A 17,611-nucleotide genomic window follows, 5' to 3' on the forward strand; every position below is an offset into this window, starting at 1 on the left:
ATGGGCCTTAGGTCAGTGTCCCCCCGGCCATCACTCAGTGGATGGCTTCATACCCTGCCAGCCGTGTCCCCGGGGCGCCTACCAGCCCGAAGCTGGGCGAGCTCTGTGCTTCCCTTGTGGTGGGGGGCTGACCACCAAACACGAGGGAGCCTTCTCCTTCCAGGACTGCGATACCAAAGGTACGTCCAAGCCAGCAGCTCCATCAGCAGCTGGGAGGGGAACAGCCATGGGAGATCAGAGCAGCAGGGCAGCTCCAGGGGGTGTTGGGGGTCTGAGTTCCCAGGACTGAGCCTGCTTCATTATGGCTACATCCCCCAAACCCACCCTCTGCTTCTTCAGCTCCCCAGGCCCTGTCACAACAACGACGCAGGTGGCAAGGTGGGAAGCTTTCATTTTGCAAAGTGCTTGCGGGGGGACAAATCCCACCCTTGCTCCGCTGCTCCCTTTTGCCCTGAACATCCATCCTTCACCAAGACTCTTGGCTTCAATCTACCCCTCCACCCTCCCAGCGGTATCCGCTCACCCACCCTATTCCATTTTCCCCGCTCTCCTGTTAGACTGCAATCTCCTTGAGAAGCTACGTGCTTGTCGAGCTGCCTTGCACAATGGCTGTACGAATCCACCAGCCCAGGCGCAAAATCCGCCTGCCCACCCTTTAAATAACGGTGCCAAAGCGAACGAGAATTGGTGTTTGCAGGGCTGTTCTAACACTGCACCGATGCATTTAGGACCCCAGAAATACTCTTACAAAGGAGCACTCCAGCGTTGTCCAGTAAGGGACTCCCAACACCGCCATGTTGCTGTTACAACGCTGTGTGGGGTCTTGGGCCTTTACTGTGTTTATTAAGGTTAATAATAACAGTGTAATAATTGGGTGCTTATTTTTAGGCTAAGCTTTATTACAAGGAAATCTGGTCTGCCGAGTTTTGCAGTTAGCTGTGCAGTGATGATGTGGATGCAATTTCTCCTCTCATTAAAGGGGGGATCGTTGAAGTTAATGCAAAATCCGGAGTTTGGCATGTGACTGTCCAGTGAGGGAGAGAGAGAATAACCATTCTAAACAGGAAGGTCCTGGCAGCCTAAATGAACACTTCAAAAGAGCCTTGAATGGGAATGCAACTGATGAAGTGAGCTGTAGCTCACGAAAGCTTATGCTCAAATAAATGTGTTAGTCTCTAAGGTGCCACAAGTCCTCCTTTTCTTTTTGCGAATACAGACTAACACGGCTGCTACTCTGAAACATGGGAATACCTGTGTCACTTTAAATAAAAGAAAGAAAGGAAGGAAGAAAGAAAGAAAAGTCTCCTTGCACATAGCTTCCAGGGAGTGTGAGTGGGAGCTGTGAATCGGAACCCCTGGGTTCTACTCCCAGCTCTGCCACTGACTTGCTGCTTGATCCTGGGCAAGTCACCTAACTTCTCTGTGGCCAGGTTTCCCCAGTTGTAAAGCAGGGAAAATACTCATCTCTCCCCAAGGAGTAGCAGAGCTGGGAGTGGGAACCAGGAGCCGGCTGCTCTGATCACTCATGTTTGCTTAATAAAATGTCTGATTGGCTGAGATACAAGAGCTGTGGCTCCTCGACAGCTGGGACTGACTCAGTGAGCTGATGCCTCCTTGCCTGATCCCTGTCAGTACATTTTCCTCTCCCCTCTCGCCACAGTTCAGTGCTCCCCGGGTCATTACTACAATACCAGCGTCCACCGCTGCATCCGCTGTGCCGTGGGCACCTACCAGCCAGACTTCCGCCAGAATTACTGCATCACCTGCCCCGGCAACACCACCACGGACTTCGACGGCTCCACGTCCGTGTCCCAGTGTAAAAGTACGCGCTTCAAGCAGCCCGGGTGCTGTGTCCATACGTCGCGTGTGCAACCCAATCTCTGCCAGTTGCTGTGTTTCTCTGTTAGCATGATGTCCATCCAGAGGGTCCTGTCGGAGTCCTGGCCCTGGCAGAAGGCCACCTCCTCTTGGTGTTTCCCTTTATGCATCTCCAATCATGAGCACAGACAGCTGCATCCAGCTATTCATACATATGTCCACACTTACACACACACACACACACACACACACTTTCATGTATGCCCCTTGCACTCATGCCACCAGTCAGTGCCTGGGCATGCTCTGCATGCTGACCCACATGCTTGTGCATATGCACACATGAATATATGTGGGCATAGGTGCGTCCGTAGGCACAGATAGCCTGCTGCATACAGGATTAGGATGGCCTGATCCAATTCTTCTGCCAACAGATCATTGCCTAGTGCCCCCATGTCAGAGAACTAATTCCCAGTGACCACTGGTCCTTGTTGCCTTGCAGACCGCCAATGCGGAGGGGAGCTGGGCGAGTACACTGGCTACATCGAGTCTCCCAACTACCCTGGGAACTACCCCGCCAACATTGAGTGCACCTGGAACATCAACCCCCCGCCAAAGCGCAAGATCCTCATCGTAGTCCCGGAGATCTTCCTGCCGTCCGAGGACGAGTGCGGGGACGTCTTGGTCATGCGGAAAAACTGTAGGTAACCGATTGCTGTGGCGTGGCCATGCTGGGCAATGGGGGTACTAGGTAATCCCGCGAGAGCCCCTCTCCCCCACCTCCCAGGCTGTCTGGTCTGCGGACACCTCTGGGAGCAGCGGAGCCCGGTAAGTGATGGAGCAGGCATGTGTGGAGGAGAGGGTGACCGCGCCGCAGGTGAACTCGATGCATCCCTAAAGAGCTGCCTTCACCTCTGGCTTGATCCCAGGTAGGACGAGTTTGGTGCACTCAGCCTAAAGGGGAAGCCTGCATCCTTGGGCTGAGCATGGGTAACTACTATGGGGAGTGGGGTTTGTAGTGAGTGGATCCACCCCGCATAACTCACTACCTGGGGCTGGCTTCCCTGTTAAACCCCACTGCAGAGCTGGGTGCATGCCCATCAGTAAAGGCTCCTGGTTGTGCATTGCTCACGGCTCCTGGCCTCAGGCAAGGAGATGAAACCAGCCTGCCAGATTCCTTGCTGCCGTTCAACTCCCGAGGTGGCTGGGCTTCCTCTCCATCCAGATGTCTTCCCAGGTGTTGCCCTGGTTATGGCAAAGCCATTCTGTGCCCTGCGGGTACAGTCCCTGGGGTGCTTTGAGGCCCGGAAGCAGTTCCTGGGGCTTTGCCAACCTAGTCCCAGGCGTGGTGTTTCCACATGACACTGTTATGGTGCATCACCTGATGCTGAATCTCATGACGCAGTCCCGTTGGGCCAAGGGGCCCCAGCTCCGGGTTTGCAAAGGTGGCCGTGGAGTTCATTGAACTCCGTGGTGCTCAGCACCTCTGAACATCGGGCCCCCGGCTGACCAACGCTGGCCATCCACAGTCAGCGCCCACCTCTGAAAGTGTTGCACGCGGGTGCCTCAGTACCCATACTGAATGGTGGAGGAGGAAGGTGGCCCCCGGAGTAAGGAGTAGAACCGGAGCCATACAGTCAGCTCCTGTGTATTCTTAATGTGGCCCTTCAGCAAGGAGACCCCTGCCTGCAATATTGAAACAAACCAAAAGATGTCTGGACCTGGGTGTTTGTGTGGCTGAATGATTCCAGGCAACACCTGGTCCTTTCCTGTCCCCCTCCGCAGCCTCCCCCTCCTCCATCACGACCTATGAGACGTGCCAGACGTACGAGAGGCCCATAGCCTTCACCGCCAGGTCCCGCAAGCTGTGGATCAACTTCAAAACCAGCGAGGCCAACGGCGCCAGGGGCTTCCAGATCCCCTACGTCACCTACGACGGTAAGTGGGGGAGTATGTGTAAGGGCATAGCAAGAGCAGGGGTGGGACTGCAGTGTAAGTGCTCATCACGCGGGACTGAGACGCCTGGGTTTTATTGCCAGTGCTAACACGTGGTCTCGGAAATCTCGAACTGAGCATTGTAAAGCGATTTGAATGATATTACGCACACAAAAGGACAATGTTAAGGTTGCAAAGTCAAGCACTCACAAGTTAGGAAATGCCAGAATTAAGCTTGTGTGTGCACAACCTTAACCCGGCCCCTTGAGCCTATGCATTACGATACAGTCTTTAATGACGTGATCGTCTAAGATTTTTTCCACAAGTACCCGAGCGAATCCACCAGCAGGGGGTCATTGAAAGCTCAGAAGCGACAGTCTCCCTCCTCTCGATTCAGGCCCCCGGCCCCGGCACAGTCTGCAGCAGCCCAGAGGGGCATTGCAGGGCAAGTCGCGCTCAGCCCCAGGCAGGAGCATGCTCAGTGTGCACGGGATCTTTGGGGACTTCAGCCGCTAAAAACGAAGAAGTCTGTCCGAAGCATGTGCAAGCTGCCAGGTGTCATTTGGCCAAATTTGGGATGACGAAAGGTGACAGCGCCACCCTCCCGCCGGATTTCAAGTCCCTGCTCCAAAGCACGAGGGCACTAGGGCTTTTCAAAGAAAAGGTTGCCAGAATTTTTCTAAATGGGCAAAACCATATATTTTCCCTAACTTTGTTCTTACACGTGGCTGAATCGGTTGGGGTAAAAAAAATTCCCAAAACAATTCAGCCTGAGACAGACACCTGGCATGGGAAATTTCAGTCCAAATGGTTAGCATGGCAAAGTTATCAGCAATTGAAAACAGGGTCTTACAATGGGAAGTCTCAGGCGATCTTAATAGACAGAGCTACCAACCAGCTTATAACGGAATACGGTACACCTCAGGAAGTTTGCTACCAGTGTACAGTCCTTGTCGAGACACAGTGAAAGGAACTCAGGGGTTAGAAATGAGACTTAAGAAGTGACCAGTGAGCAGATGATCGTTTTTAATACTATAAATATTTGTGAAGTGCCAAGTAAATCTGCCCCTACTCTCCCAATCCGGGTGGGCTTTCCCTCTTCTCTCCCAGATGGTTTTGTACCTTGCTGGATGATTAAGTGCCTCACCTGCACTCCACCCTCCTGCTTCTGCCCTGTGCTCAGTTCAGAGGCTAGTCCCTGGCCCTCAGGTTGACCTCATGACCTAATGTCCTGCTTCCTAAGTTTCCTCAATACTGCCATGCACCTGTCTGGGGCATTCTAAACTTACCCAAGTGTAAAGTGTCTTGCCTGATCTATTAGTTTCTTGAAACACCTGTGTACATGTGATTGGTGTTCTGCATGGACAGGGGGGAACCACCGCAGCTTTTGGAGCTCCACTCCAAACAATAAGGTGTGGAGTGAAGCTTTTTGGCTCACGGCAGAGTACAATTTCGCTGTTTTCTGGAGCCCAGAATTCCATCTTTACAATAGCATCCTGTCGCTGAATTAGCCGAGCACTCCTGCCACCTGCTTTCCCCCTGACGTCCTTTCTCGCTTGGCTTTGCAGAGGATTACGAACAGCTGGTGGAGGATATTGTCCGGGATGGCAGGCTGTACGCCTCCGAAAACCATCAGGAAATATTAAAGGTGAGACCATCCGTGAGTGGGACTGGGAATCAGGACTCCTGGGTTCTGTTCCCAGCTTTCCAGGCGAGTCACTTCCCCTTTGTGTTACCTAACTGTACAATGGGTACTTCTCCTAGTGTTGCCCCTGTCCTGACGTCCTTAACACACTCTCAGGATTCACAGGTGTGTCCTGGGAGCTACAATAAGGAGCTGAGGATTAGAATTCATCTACTGAAGTACAATGGCTTGTCTTGTGGTCCTGTAACCCATCGCGTGTCCAGCAGCTGGTCTAGTTCTCCCACATACACTCCTTGACTCTCTCTGTTGCTTGTTGTTTTACTATGGAGCCTCTTGCTCACATTCTTCATGTCTAGTCAAAATTGACTGAGGCAGCCTTGTCTAGTAGCTAGAGCAAGGGACTCCAAGTCAGGAGATCTGGGTTCCATTTTCAGCCCTGCCCTGGGTAGGGCACCCCTCTGTGCCCTTATGGCAAGGCTTTTAGATGCTTTGTTCCTCAGTTTCCCCATCTGTAAATTAAAGCGTTTGAGCTCATTGGATCCATGCAATAAGATCACAAAGTATGATCTTTTAGACCGACCATCAGTCAGACCACATCCATTATGCTTTAATTGTGGATACCAGCTTTTACCTGGAGGTGATGTGACTCTTCCGTTTGTTTCCCTCGAAGGACAAGAAGCTGATGAAGGCTTTCTTCGACGTGCTGGCTCATCCACAGAACTACTTCAAGTACACAGAGAAACACAAGGAGATGTTACCACGCTCTTTCATCAAACTCCTCCGCTCCAAAGTCTCCAGCTTCCTCAGACCTTACAAATAGCCCCCAGGCATTCCCACCTGCCTCATGGGCCACCCTCCAGCCAAGGAAACTTTCTTTTGCTCTTATTTGATGGTTTTTGGGGTTTTTTTTCTCAACAGCTTTTTAAACAAACAGAATCCCCGTCTCTCACTATGCAGATGACTCTAAACAATTTCTCCTTGGCTTTCTTCAAACTCATCTCAGTGCTGACTTTGTCTCCAGCAGGGGCGGTCTGTAATCTCAAGGCATCCCATGCTCTGTTCTTTTCCTACGGAGTGTGCAGCCCATAACAATTACCAGTCCCGGAGGGTGATGCTCCGTCTCAGCCCAAGTGGCCTCTACACGCAGAGGCAGCTGCCACCTGCTCTGTTTTATGTAACTTAAGTGTAGTCACTCTGGTTGCCTTTGTGGCCCTTGATTACTACACATCTGCGTCCAAATCTGTCTCCGTTCCTAGGCGCCATAAACACACCTACAGTCGCCTGCACTCCTGGAATATAGTTTGGTATTTTTGTTCCTGCCGTGGGCCTTTCTCCAGCTGCCAAAGCAAAGGAAAGCTGCTGCAGCCAGAACAGGCTGTTTCTCAAAGAACTGAGCGCAGAGGAAGCCCTGAATGTGGAAGGTAATGCCTTATTATTTATCGCAGTGTTGTGGTTTAAAAATATATATATATCAACACAGCTTTGCAGGGGGGATCGGGAAAAAAATATACTTTTTTTTTTTTAAAAAAAGAATACTTAAAAAAAAAAAAAGACAAAGCTGAAAAGCATCACGGCAAATGGCAGTTCCAGTGGATGGGAGATCTGCATCTCTCCAGGGAGCTGGGTTGGTCTCTCTGCATTTGAAGAAAGCATGGCCAAGCCACGGTCTTGTAGAACGTCTGGATGAATGGGAGGAAAAAGGTAATGAACGAGAAGCCTTTCAGATGGATTCATTTTTTTCCCCCATGGACACTTGTGCCAAGAGACCAGACTCTCTTACAAGCTCTGCCAAAGAGTAACTCGTCGACAGAAAAGCAAGCGATGTGAAGAGCAGGAGTAAATGTTTGTGCACTAGGATATCGTCCTTTCTACCTTTTTCATATGTATTAAGTGCAATCATTTGAGTCTTCTTTATATTATTTAGAGGGAAGTTTTTTCTACTAGAAACTACAATATTTATACCTGCCTGAGAAATGAGAATGTGTGTTTGTAACAACAAAACAAAAACAAACCAAGGCTTCAATTAACGTGATGACGTTTTCAGACTTTGGAAGCTTTTCTTCTGATATTGGTCCCTAATAAGGCAAATCCACTTGATGTTCCTTTTACCAGTGAAGCTTTTATTCCCTCCTCCCCCTTAATCAGTTGAATCTTTCCCTGACGACTGGAAAGCACAAGCTCTTTTCCCATCCACAAGTGTCTCCAGTGTGGTCAGTTTGTGCTGTTGGATGCAGTTACCAGTTTACACTTGGTTGCCAGTTATACTCCTTCGCTCTGCAGCATGAATTCTAGAACCCGGAATGCTACTCAGAAGGCTCTCAGACTCTGTCATTCAGTCTAACAGATCCTCTCCATTAGCTGCAGTAGTATGGAGGCTTATCTTGTCATCAGTAGGTCTCCAGGCATGAACAGCCTGATTCTCGTCTCATTCACCCCAGTGTAAATCAGGAGTTACTCCACTGAAGTTAATGGGAGTTACATAAAAACAGCATGGGGGGAAGAACGAGGCTCCAGACATAGATCGCAATGCTGGAACGGAGCAGATTCTGTCCAGTAAAGAACAGTGACGAAATATAAGACGCGGAAGCTAGTTTGTTCCAGTGGAGATTCCCTTCACGCTTATTGGCTCCTGTGTCTCAGCCTGCTGTGAACTTCAGTTTGGTTTGTAAGCAGCCCCTGGTGCTGATCTCACCAGCCTTAGATGTTGCCTGCTTTATGCAAGTGCTTGTTTATATTTTCATGAAGAAACCAGCTAATCTGTTTCCATTTCCTGAAGAGTTGGAAGAAGCAGGGCTGGCTATTGAGGCAGAATTCCCATTGACTTTTGTGGGAGTTCCGTGTGAACTAGGAATCGCCGAATGAGGTGCAGAGAAATTCAGGGTCCGCCCGAACATGTTCCCATGACTGCTCAGTTTGCTGGGACATTGCGGTATTAAACCGCTTGGGGAATCTAATGGCCAAAGCTCCATCAGTCCCTTAGATAATTCAACCTTGAAAAATCACCATGTCTATGGGGGAGATGCACAAGTCCCATTGACATCTGATAAAATGTGCTTCTAAATCGCTTAGGTTTTTTTGAAAATCTGCTGCCTCCTGCAGGGGTTCTCAAACTTAGTCACAGTGCGGGCCACATCTCACTAGGGAGGTTGTCTTGTGGCCAGCTCCCCTTCCATGTGCAATCACAGAGCTTCCCGGGGCCAAGTCCAGTAGTTGCCTCCCTGAAAAACACTAATATTTAAGCCAGCGTTTTCAAAAGTGGCTACTGACCTTGGGAGCCTCCCTTTGGGAGCCCAGTGAGAGACACCTTAGGCCAGCTGAGCTCCTGCTTCTCCCTTTGATCTTGACTGGCCTTTAATGGCTGAAAGTATCACCTCTCTGTCGATGTCTTGCCAATCTCCACCTCTGCCATAGCCCCACATCTCATCTAATATCTCATCAGCTTGAACTGAACGTAGCCAAAACTTTTCTCCCATTCCTTCTCTTGGTCCCCATTGACAGCAACCTTGAGATGGTATCTGGCTCCTCACTCTCCCTTGCCCCAGGCACGCAGGCCATTTCCAAATCCTGCCACTCCTTCCTTGTGAACCTCAGACCTGTTCTTTACCTGCTATCTCCGCAGCCAGATCTGTCAGGCCCTCATGAGACTCTTCCTATGGCCTCCCGTGTCCACGCACACCACTGTGCAAAATGAAGCCACTTAACAACTCTTCCATGCAGATCGCACCAGTTTGCTGGATCTCCATCCACAATCATATCACCTCTTTGTCCGAGGTGCTATCTAACTCTTCCTCTTCTTTCTTATCCTCCCTTGTCTGGCTTCGTGTCACCCCCGGCCCCCACTCCACCACCATTCCCTCCTATGGCTGCCCAGTTGTCAGCCTCTAGCCTTTGTGCCTTCTTCCGGGCAGTCCCGTATGTCTGGTGCAATCTCAGTGACCACATCCTGTCCAAATTTACATCTCTCTTTAAAGACCCACTTCTGCCGTGTGGTGAATCCAGTTGACTTGTATACAGGTTTCCTATTTGTTGCTCCACTTCCCGCAGTCACTGTCTACTTGTGTCCTTTGACTATGAGCAACTCGGGGAAGGGACCGTTCCTTCTTGAACGTACGGAAAACACACAGCCCATCGGAGGTACCACTACCATTTGATTATTTATTACACAATACACTCTCATGGCTGTTAGCAGATAGAAGGGACAGGGAGCTAGGGTATCTCTTGAGCAGATAGCAGCTGATGTCTCATATTTTCTTTCTCCCCCCAACGTCTGTCTCTACAGCTTTGTTCTACTGCTGCCCCCAGGAATTCATTGCTGTATCGTCTCGTCCCACCAATCGGATGAGCACTGGCTGAGTGTTGCTCAATTCTATCCCCTTCTTCCTGATTGCATCTCTTGTGAGGGGTTGTGCTTTTTCATGCCATCTGTGTATTTGCCCCCCGCTGCTGGGTCTTCTCAGAAGTTGGACACCTGTGGGCTGAGATGCCTGCCACTTCCATGGTATCTGCAGCAGACTCCCCAGTGGAAAAGGCACATGGGTCTATTTTTGGGGTTCAGAATGCATGCAGCAGTGTAGGGGTGTAAAGGGACATGATCAAGTCTAAAGGCCAAATTTCAGGTATGGTTTAATTAAAAAACATCCCTGAACCTGCTGGACAGAGAAGTGTGTCTAGTGCTATTTAAAACCATGGAGCATCTTGCATTTCAAAATGAGACTGCTGCATTCTGAACCTAACCACAACGCTACAGGTTATAACCACTGTGAAACCCATTGCTCTGGCTTCACGGCCCCTCTGAAGGGAAACATGGCAACAGCAGCGGGGGAACAGGTTATTTAGGCTCATTGGACAAGATTTTCAAGAGTGACGTGTGACCTTGGGTGACTTGTGGGATGCCTTAAAAGTGCCCTGATTTTCACACAGTGCTCTGCACCTCCCTCTGGAAATCAGGCCTCAAGGTGACAGAAGTCGAGCCCTCAATCTCCAGGCCCTTTGGAAATTCTTGGCCTTTCAATAAATTTTTTGTTTGCATAATCTACGGGCTTGATATTGCAGCCTTTGTGCCACAAACAGGCCTTTGACATCAGTCCCATTCAAATCAACAGCCCTGATCCTGCAAAACCATGGTATGTGCTTCAGTAACTAGCCCTCAATGGCTTCCTTCGGTCTGGTCACTGATAAAAGCTACACGCTAGTAGTAAGCATTTGTAGGCATGGCACTACTCCCTTGAATGAATTGCAGGTTCAGACATATAGCTGTGACTTACTACCACAGGTAAATAATGATTTCCTCCATAATCTAGAGTCCTATGTTAACTAGTCACTTAACATTTGCCATTGTCAGTAAATGTATTGAACTGTATTATGCAGCCAGCTGTTAGAATGGACAGAAATAGTTTTAATGGCCTGATTTGTAGAACATGCCACTGACTGGTGTTTCCTTCAGACAACCCTTTTGGGGACTATGAGGAAGAGCTTACCAGATGTTCTGTACACCATCAAACCCTGCTTCAGTTCCTTGTGCTAAACCTGCCCCAAGACAAGAAAATAGAAAAGGTTTGAAAGCCTGAAAACTCCATCACCCACTTTTTGATGTAGTGAATGTTTCAGTGTAGTAAACAAAGGGTTGGTTTAAAAAAATAAATTGGAATATTTATATCTGCCTTTTGCAATGGGCCACAATTTAGCATCTCCCACAAAATGATTAAGTGATGAAAAAGATGTAGTTCATAAAGTTATTTGCACTTGATTCAAAAAATTGTATCTGAACTTTGTAAAAAGAAATGTTTGCATTTTGTATTGTCTTTTTAATTATTAAATTGAATTTCTTGGTGTTGTTGATCTTTTAGAAATTGGTTCTGCTACTTATTTTGAAGATTTCTAAAAGTGGGACCTGAGATTTTTCTTTCAGAGATTCGAGAAATTTCAAAAGCACCTCAGTCTCATGGATGTCATCCTAAAGTACCGATACTGCAAGTACCCCTAAAGTAACTTTACACCATGAGGAGTCCCATCCCCAATGCTAGTACAGATTCTTCAAGGCAGAGTTATTGGCCATCTCTGCTTCTATAGCAGCTGGGAGTTCTCTGCTGCCCATGAGGTGGTGATGAGTGGTAGGTGAATGGGGAAGCTCAGGTTGGTGCTCTAACCTCATCCACTCCAATTCTTAATCCCTTCCAATACCCAAACCTGGTTTCCATTCTTAATCCTCAAACACTGCACTACCCCATCCCACTGCTGCTTACTGCACCTAGCTCCTATCACCCTCTTCTCATCCTATATTTCCTATCACTCATTCCTCAGCCCCCATCTCATTTCCCATTGCTGATCCTCCCTCACTATCCTCAGAGCCCTAGGATTAGGGATGACCAGCTGTGACAGTGTAAACCATCACAGGGTAGGAAAGAGTCAGTCTTCCAAGCAGCAGCTGTAAATAGTGGCCAGGCCCAGGAAGTTAGAACAAGAGGGTGGGGTCCAGCTGGCTCTAATTAACCATTAATGCAGAGGCTGCTGGGAGGAATTTGGGGCCTATATAAATCAGGCTCAGCTCAGGGCTGGGGTAGAGTTCATTTCAGGAAGGTTATGCTATTGCTGAAGGAGAGCTGGGTGAAAAAGCTGGAACTGTGGAACCCAGCAGCAGGGCAGACCTGACTATGGAAAAAACAGGCCAGACCCTCAAAGGAAGGTACTTATTAGGGAATCTGGGTTCAGGCAGGGCCTGCTTCCCCTTCATTTGAAATTTTTCCCCCCACAAGGGGAAGGTTTTAATGGCACTTGTGCACAGGACCTCCAGAGCTTCTAGGATTAGATATAAACACTTCCCCCACCACTGCACCAAGTGTAGCTGTTCTGTGGATAGACCTGAGAAGATGTTTTCTGCATTTATGCTTTTGTCTGTCCCAGGCGCTGGTGAGGTGGCTGCTCCTGGGCCCCTTTTCATTCTAAAGGGACTATTAACCTATTGCATCTATATATCTATTAAAGGGTAGTCTGAAATCTAGTGACCATTTTAAAAAAAGTTTAAATAGTTTAAAACTGATGATGGGGGTACAGGTAACATTAAAGTGAAAATATGCTAATTCTCCCTTGTTTGTGGGTCTCTCAGTAAAAGACAAACTAATCAAATTTCCCACCCAACTCAGCAGATAAGAGACAGCAACTGGGTAGTCTAGAACCATTTATTACTGCCAGTTTAGTAGAGGCGCTGTGGCTTGCCCATGGTGCTTTTGATGTACAATGCACGCACGTTCTGCCAGTTCTTCTTCAGCAAGGACACCAGGAAATTGATGGCCAGGTGAATGTTGTAGACTAGCTCATCCTCCGTCATTTTCACATGGCCAACAGCCACAGCCAGACAGAGCACCTGGCAACATAGAAAGCAGTGTCATTAGACTAAGGGTGTAGACTTTGCAGGGAACTGCCTTGACTGGAAAGGAACATGTATTAAACAAGGACAGTAGGATCAAAACTTAGCCAGTAGAGTTAAAGTCTAACTATCGTCCCTTTACAGACCACCCTGCACTAGCTGAAGCCTACAGCCACCAAAGACTTTTTGCAGGCAATTAACATTAAGGGCCTGACTGCTCTTTGGAATTTCTCTCTTGGGCTGGGTTTCAGTCCCAATTTTTTATTTTTTTTTTAAGGGATAAATCAAATGTATGTGGTTTAAAATTTCCCCCGTCTTTCTGTGGCCTGTAAAAGCTACTGTATACATTCCAACCATTTTAAAAAGCTATGGACCCAGTAAATACAAGATCTGTAAATTCATACATTCTAGAGCTGAATGATGTTTAACAGCTCAAAACCTACTCCTCCAGTTTGCATATCTGTAGCTAGAAGGCTAAAGAGCTCATGTTAAGTTTGACAACTGGCTTCCACACACATTAACATCTCACTGCAAACTTTGTTGAAAATCTGACAAGGTACATCGCTGTGGTTTCATCCTCTGTTCGAAGTGCTCTACAAAGACAGTAAATATCATTCCCTATCTGTAAAATTAGGCTAATCTCAGGCATACAGAACCAATAGCACAGCAAGGAACAGAACCCAAGTCTAACTCCTAATCAAGGGCCTGATTTATTAACAGTCTCATACACCATGGCCTCCACAAATACTGCCCAGCATTAACCCATGCTGCACAGATTAGCACAACCCCCCATACGAACTGCTTAAATTTTTCATATTGTAAAATACAGAGCTAACATGCTTTTTACCCCTAACCACCGAAACAAGTCTTTCTAGTGACCGAATAAAGAACATGCACCCAAGGCCAAGTCCCTGATGCCAAGCATATAGCCAAACTACAGACTGAAGAAAAAGGGGCTTATAAAAACCTTGACTTAATTTTCTTTCAAACTGTTTTAAAGCTGGTGCCCTGTTAAGGTTGATCAGGAATAGTTCTCTTCAGATAGGCTGGAGCTGATTTAACAGAGTAGTTAAATGTGTGCTTAAGCCTTAGAACCAGACTTGCTAACTGAATTAATGAGTCAGGTTTACACCATCTTGGTACCCAACAGATGACAAATATGCATTTGAATTAGAGCTGCTTTCATCTAAAATATGATTCTGCTCCCTATAGTGACTTTTCTTCAAAGTCAAGATAGGGCAAGACTCTAGAAAGTCAAAATTCTGCACTGTAGCTGCTGTGAAATTCCCTTACACAGCCTCATGCCCGAAGCTTACACTACAAAAGCACTGACTTGTATGGTACAAGCCTGTTCTAATTCCTGGCTAACTGAAACTGAACCACATCCCTGCAGTGTCAGGAGCTTATCACACAGGGCGCACATCTCTTCCTTCAAGATGCCAAACGCCCTCAACTCCCATCCACTTCAGTGAACATTTAGGGCCCCCCAGCATTCTGCAATATCAGGCTCTCCTCCAGTTTATTTTGGGGGGGGGGGGGGGGAGAGAAAGTCAGCTATTGACCAGTTACATTCTCCCCTCAGGAGCTGAATGCTCTAGTTTTGTTCCCTAGATGCACAGAAGGTGACTGACTGGATACTGATCAGTGGCTTTATCATTATCTTAAGAAAGAAGCTGATGGATACCTGCAGTTCAGCCCTGAGTGTAGAAATCCACATACCCTGGCAGACAGCCAGTTGCTTCATTAAATCCCACCCCCCACAGGCCACATAACTGACTTCTGAGGTTGGCATTTACTTTTTTTTTTTTACCTTCTTCATTTGAAATTTGATGGTAGACTTGACCTCGTCAATCTTGGCCACCATGTTCTCATTGTGGGTGAGGAGGGAGGGGAACTTGCCAGCTTTGTTCAGACCCGGACCCAGGATACGAGGAATCTGTTTGATGAGAGACTCTGAAGCCAGGAAGGCGTCATACTTCTTAGCTATGGAGGGGAAAATGTAATGCATGGGTGATTGCCGTTTTATCCTCCTTTTAATTCCGGGTTTGATTTCCTCCTCAACTAACAGCAGTTTGCAAGTTTTTCTAAGAGCAACTAACTAAAGCATTCACACCCAAGGCTCCTTGTGTATTTACAGAATCTTCAGAGACTTGAACTAAGTCACAAGGCAGGCCAGGCCTACTAGGGCTTTTGCCAGTATCTGTTAGGAATGTGATTTTATACCAAATGACCTAGTGCAGATGCAGTTATACCACAAAAGAGAAGACCAGACAATATGAGTAGATGCTCAAGCAGACAACCATACTTCAGCTCTGGGTTGCCCTGTCCCTTTAGCCAAGTTGTCCCTAACAAGGCAGTGAGCAGGAGTCTGGCTGCTGGGGGAACTCCCCACTGGTCAGATTCGGTATTGCAGGAGCGTTAACTATCTGTGACACCCCTTCCCAGCCAGAGATGTGTTACAGACATACTGGCAGCTCTAGCCCTTCAGAATTCTACTCACCCAGCTTTTTCACCAGCTTCTTGTTCTTGTTGAGTTTCTTCAGAGCCTCGATGTCCATGTGAGGGATTTCAACTGCTTTGGCCTCATCACAGTGTTGCTGGTCCCCCAGCACGCAGACTGAGAATTTGGGGCGTGGGGTGGACTTGAGCCTGTCAGGAAGGGAAGAGGACACCACATACTGTCACTATGCACTGCCAACACCACACACCTTGAGGGGAGCGCACAAAGCCACAACAAAGAAACCTTACCACAGTCCCCTGCGATTCTTCATCCACCAGCCTCTAATCTGGCTTCTCCAATTGGTCGGTGGGATCAGCACAGGAGCCTCACCACACCTCCCCTCATGTTTTAAGACCCAGGGTAGGGGTCCGTCCAGCCACACCCATTGAGAGATCTGGGGGGTCTGAACTACCCGGGCAATTCAGCACTGCACCCTCCTGCCATTGCATCAAGCAGTCAATTGCTGCTCACCACACATACATCCAAAGTCCATGGAGGGAGTGGGGTGCAGGCTGAAGGCTGGGTGGGATCAGAAAATGCCGAACCTGACTGTGCCAGAGAAACGCTTGTCCTTCTGCGGATCATAGTTTTTCAGACTGATCTGCAACTCCACAGTTTCCGTAAACCTGAAAAACGGAAAAAGAAAAAGGCCAGGTCAGAATTTAAGACCCTAGTAAAACAAGATGAATAGCAAAAGACATGGGGAAAAGCTGCAGTAACATCTAGCAGAGCACAGACACTCTGCCACAAACCCTTCCCCTCACCCTCTCTCTTCACCAGAGACTTCCAGTCATGGAGCTGGCATTTGGGGAAGGGCCCAACCCACAGCAGAACATTGTTCTTACTTGCGTGGTTTCACTTGAGTCCCTTGCAGGACTTCCTTCACGGCTTCATACAAGGTGTCGCGGGAAACTTTGCTGCTGTAGATGTGAAAGGCACAAAGAGCAGGTCAGGCACTTGAAAGGATCAACTGAATGAATCCCTCTGAACAGGTTGCAACTGCGGGTACATTAGCATCTAAAACCACCTTTAATCCCGCCAACCAGGGTAGCTGTTTAGCCCACAGCATTCTTAAACAGCATTCTGGGGGAACAGAATGAATCATTTCCCTGTAATGAGGTGAACTCAAATACAGCCCTCTGGGGCCAGTGCAGCCCTGATAAAAATGAAATGGACACGCCCAGGTTCACTGTGCAGGCCCAGAAAAGTACAAAAATAACTGAAGAGCAACCATGGCCAATTGTAAGTGAGATCCACCGACCTTTCAGAGTAACAGCCGTGTTAGTCTGTATTCGCAAAAAGAAAAGGAGTCTTGTGGCACCTTAGAGACTAACCAATTTATTAGAGCATAAGCTTTCGTGAGCTACAGCTCACTTCATCGGATGCATATCGTGGAAACTGCAGCAGATTTCACTCTCAGGCCGCTCACAGCAGGGGGACTCCATTTTCAAATGGAATAAAAATGTCTCTTTTCAGCCCCTTTCATCCCACAGCCCCGGAGACACTGAAGCCAGAAAAGCAGCCACAGTGACGGGGTCTCCCTCCCTGAGCCTGAACCCCACCATGGAGGGGCCCATTCTAGGCGCAAGAGTATAAAGGGTTTGTAAAATATAGCCGGGTCCACAAAAGAACGAGCGAAGTTCATGGAGGGCAGGGCGATCAACAGCTATGAGCCAAGACGGCCAGGGACTCACCCCCATGCTCCGCGTGTCCCTAAACCTCTGCCTGCCAGGAGCTGGGAGTGGACAACAGGGGGACCCCCCGCTCTGTTCTCTCCCTCTGCAGCAGCCGGCCCCGCCTGATCCGACCAGCCCAGCCCATGGCCGGCTGGCTCAGCGCGGGGACGCCCCAGCTCTCTGCCCCGGGATGCACCTGTACAGAGCCGCCCCCAGGCTGGCGGGACCAGCGCTGAGCCCGGGCCAGGCCGGCGCAGACGGAACCCAGCCCGCCTGGCCAAGGGGCCCCGCGGCCGGCCGGGGAGGGAGCAGAGACCCGCCCCTCGCCCCCCGGCTCAGCCCCCGTGCGGAGCCAATTCCCCCGGCAGGGCCGCACCGGGGCCCCCCTCTGCCTAATGCGGGAACCGGGCCCGCCGCCGGGGTCATCTGGGGGGCGGATGGCACCGGATTGAGTCTTCCCCCCCCGCCCAACACGGACCTCATCTTGGGACCTGCCGCTCGCGGACTCCGGATACCTCGGGCGCCGCCGGGCGGAAAGAAAGGGGCGGGGCTCAGATCGCGCTATAAATAGGGCATGGTCTCGCGAGACGTGGCGGTGGTCTGGGCGCCATCTTGAGAGAGGCAGACTGTAGGGGCGGGGACAGCCCAGCATTGGGATGGAGTTGGGTGCTGTGGGA

The 17,611-nt window shown here is 49.1% G+C and overlaps 2 protein-coding genes across 10 annotated transcripts in view; one reads left to right on the forward strand and one right to left on the reverse strand.

Moving 5' to 3' along the window:
- SCUBE3 (signal peptide, CUB domain and EGF like domain containing 3) overlaps window positions 1-11,218 on the forward strand; it is a 98,426-nt gene extending 87,208 nt beyond the window's left edge. For 5 of the 9 annotated variants that reach the window (XM_078849732.1, XM_078849734.1, XM_078849733.1 and 2 more), the window contains 6 exons: window positions 12-179; window positions 1,661-1,822; window positions 2,318-2,515; window positions 3,601-3,753; window positions 5,319-5,398; window positions 6,066-7,196. In XM_078849732.1, coding sequence (XP_078705858.1) covers window positions 12-179; window positions 1,661-1,822; window positions 2,318-2,515; window positions 3,601-3,753; window positions 5,319-5,398; window positions 6,066-6,215 — 911 coding nt within the window. In that variant the 3' untranslated portion in view covers window positions 6,216-7,196. Of the gene's footprint in view, window positions 1-11; window positions 180-1,660; window positions 1,823-2,317; window positions 2,520-3,600; window positions 3,754-5,318; window positions 5,399-6,065; window positions 7,197-9,674 lie in introns of those variants that run through there. The other 4 variants (XR_013634867.1, XM_073319490.2, XM_073319491.2 and 1 more) reach the window with 4 other exon arrangements.
- Window positions 11,219-12,556: 1,338 nt separating this feature from the next.
- LOC140901158 (large ribosomal subunit protein uL1) lies at window positions 12,557-17,469 on the reverse strand. The gene is made up of 6 exons (XM_073319495.1): window positions 17,413-17,469; window positions 16,104-16,178; window positions 15,804-15,884; window positions 15,259-15,407; window positions 14,569-14,741; window positions 12,557-12,755 (listed from the first exon to the last, which is right to left on the reverse strand). The coding sequence occupies exons 1-6, from the start codon at window positions 17,415-17,417 to the stop codon at window positions 12,585-12,587; spliced, it is 654 nt and encodes a 217-aa protein (XP_073175596.1). The 5' UTR covers window positions 17,418-17,469; the 3' UTR covers window positions 12,557-12,584.
- Window positions 17,470-17,611: the final 142 nt, after the last annotated feature.

This window comes from Lepidochelys kempii, chromosome 21 (genome assembly GCF_965140285.1).
Source record: "Lepidochelys kempii isolate rLepKem1 chromosome 21, rLepKem1.hap1, whole genome shotgun sequence".
NCBI classification, from domain to species: domain Eukaryota; kingdom Metazoa; phylum Chordata; order Testudines; family Cheloniidae; genus Lepidochelys; species Lepidochelys kempii.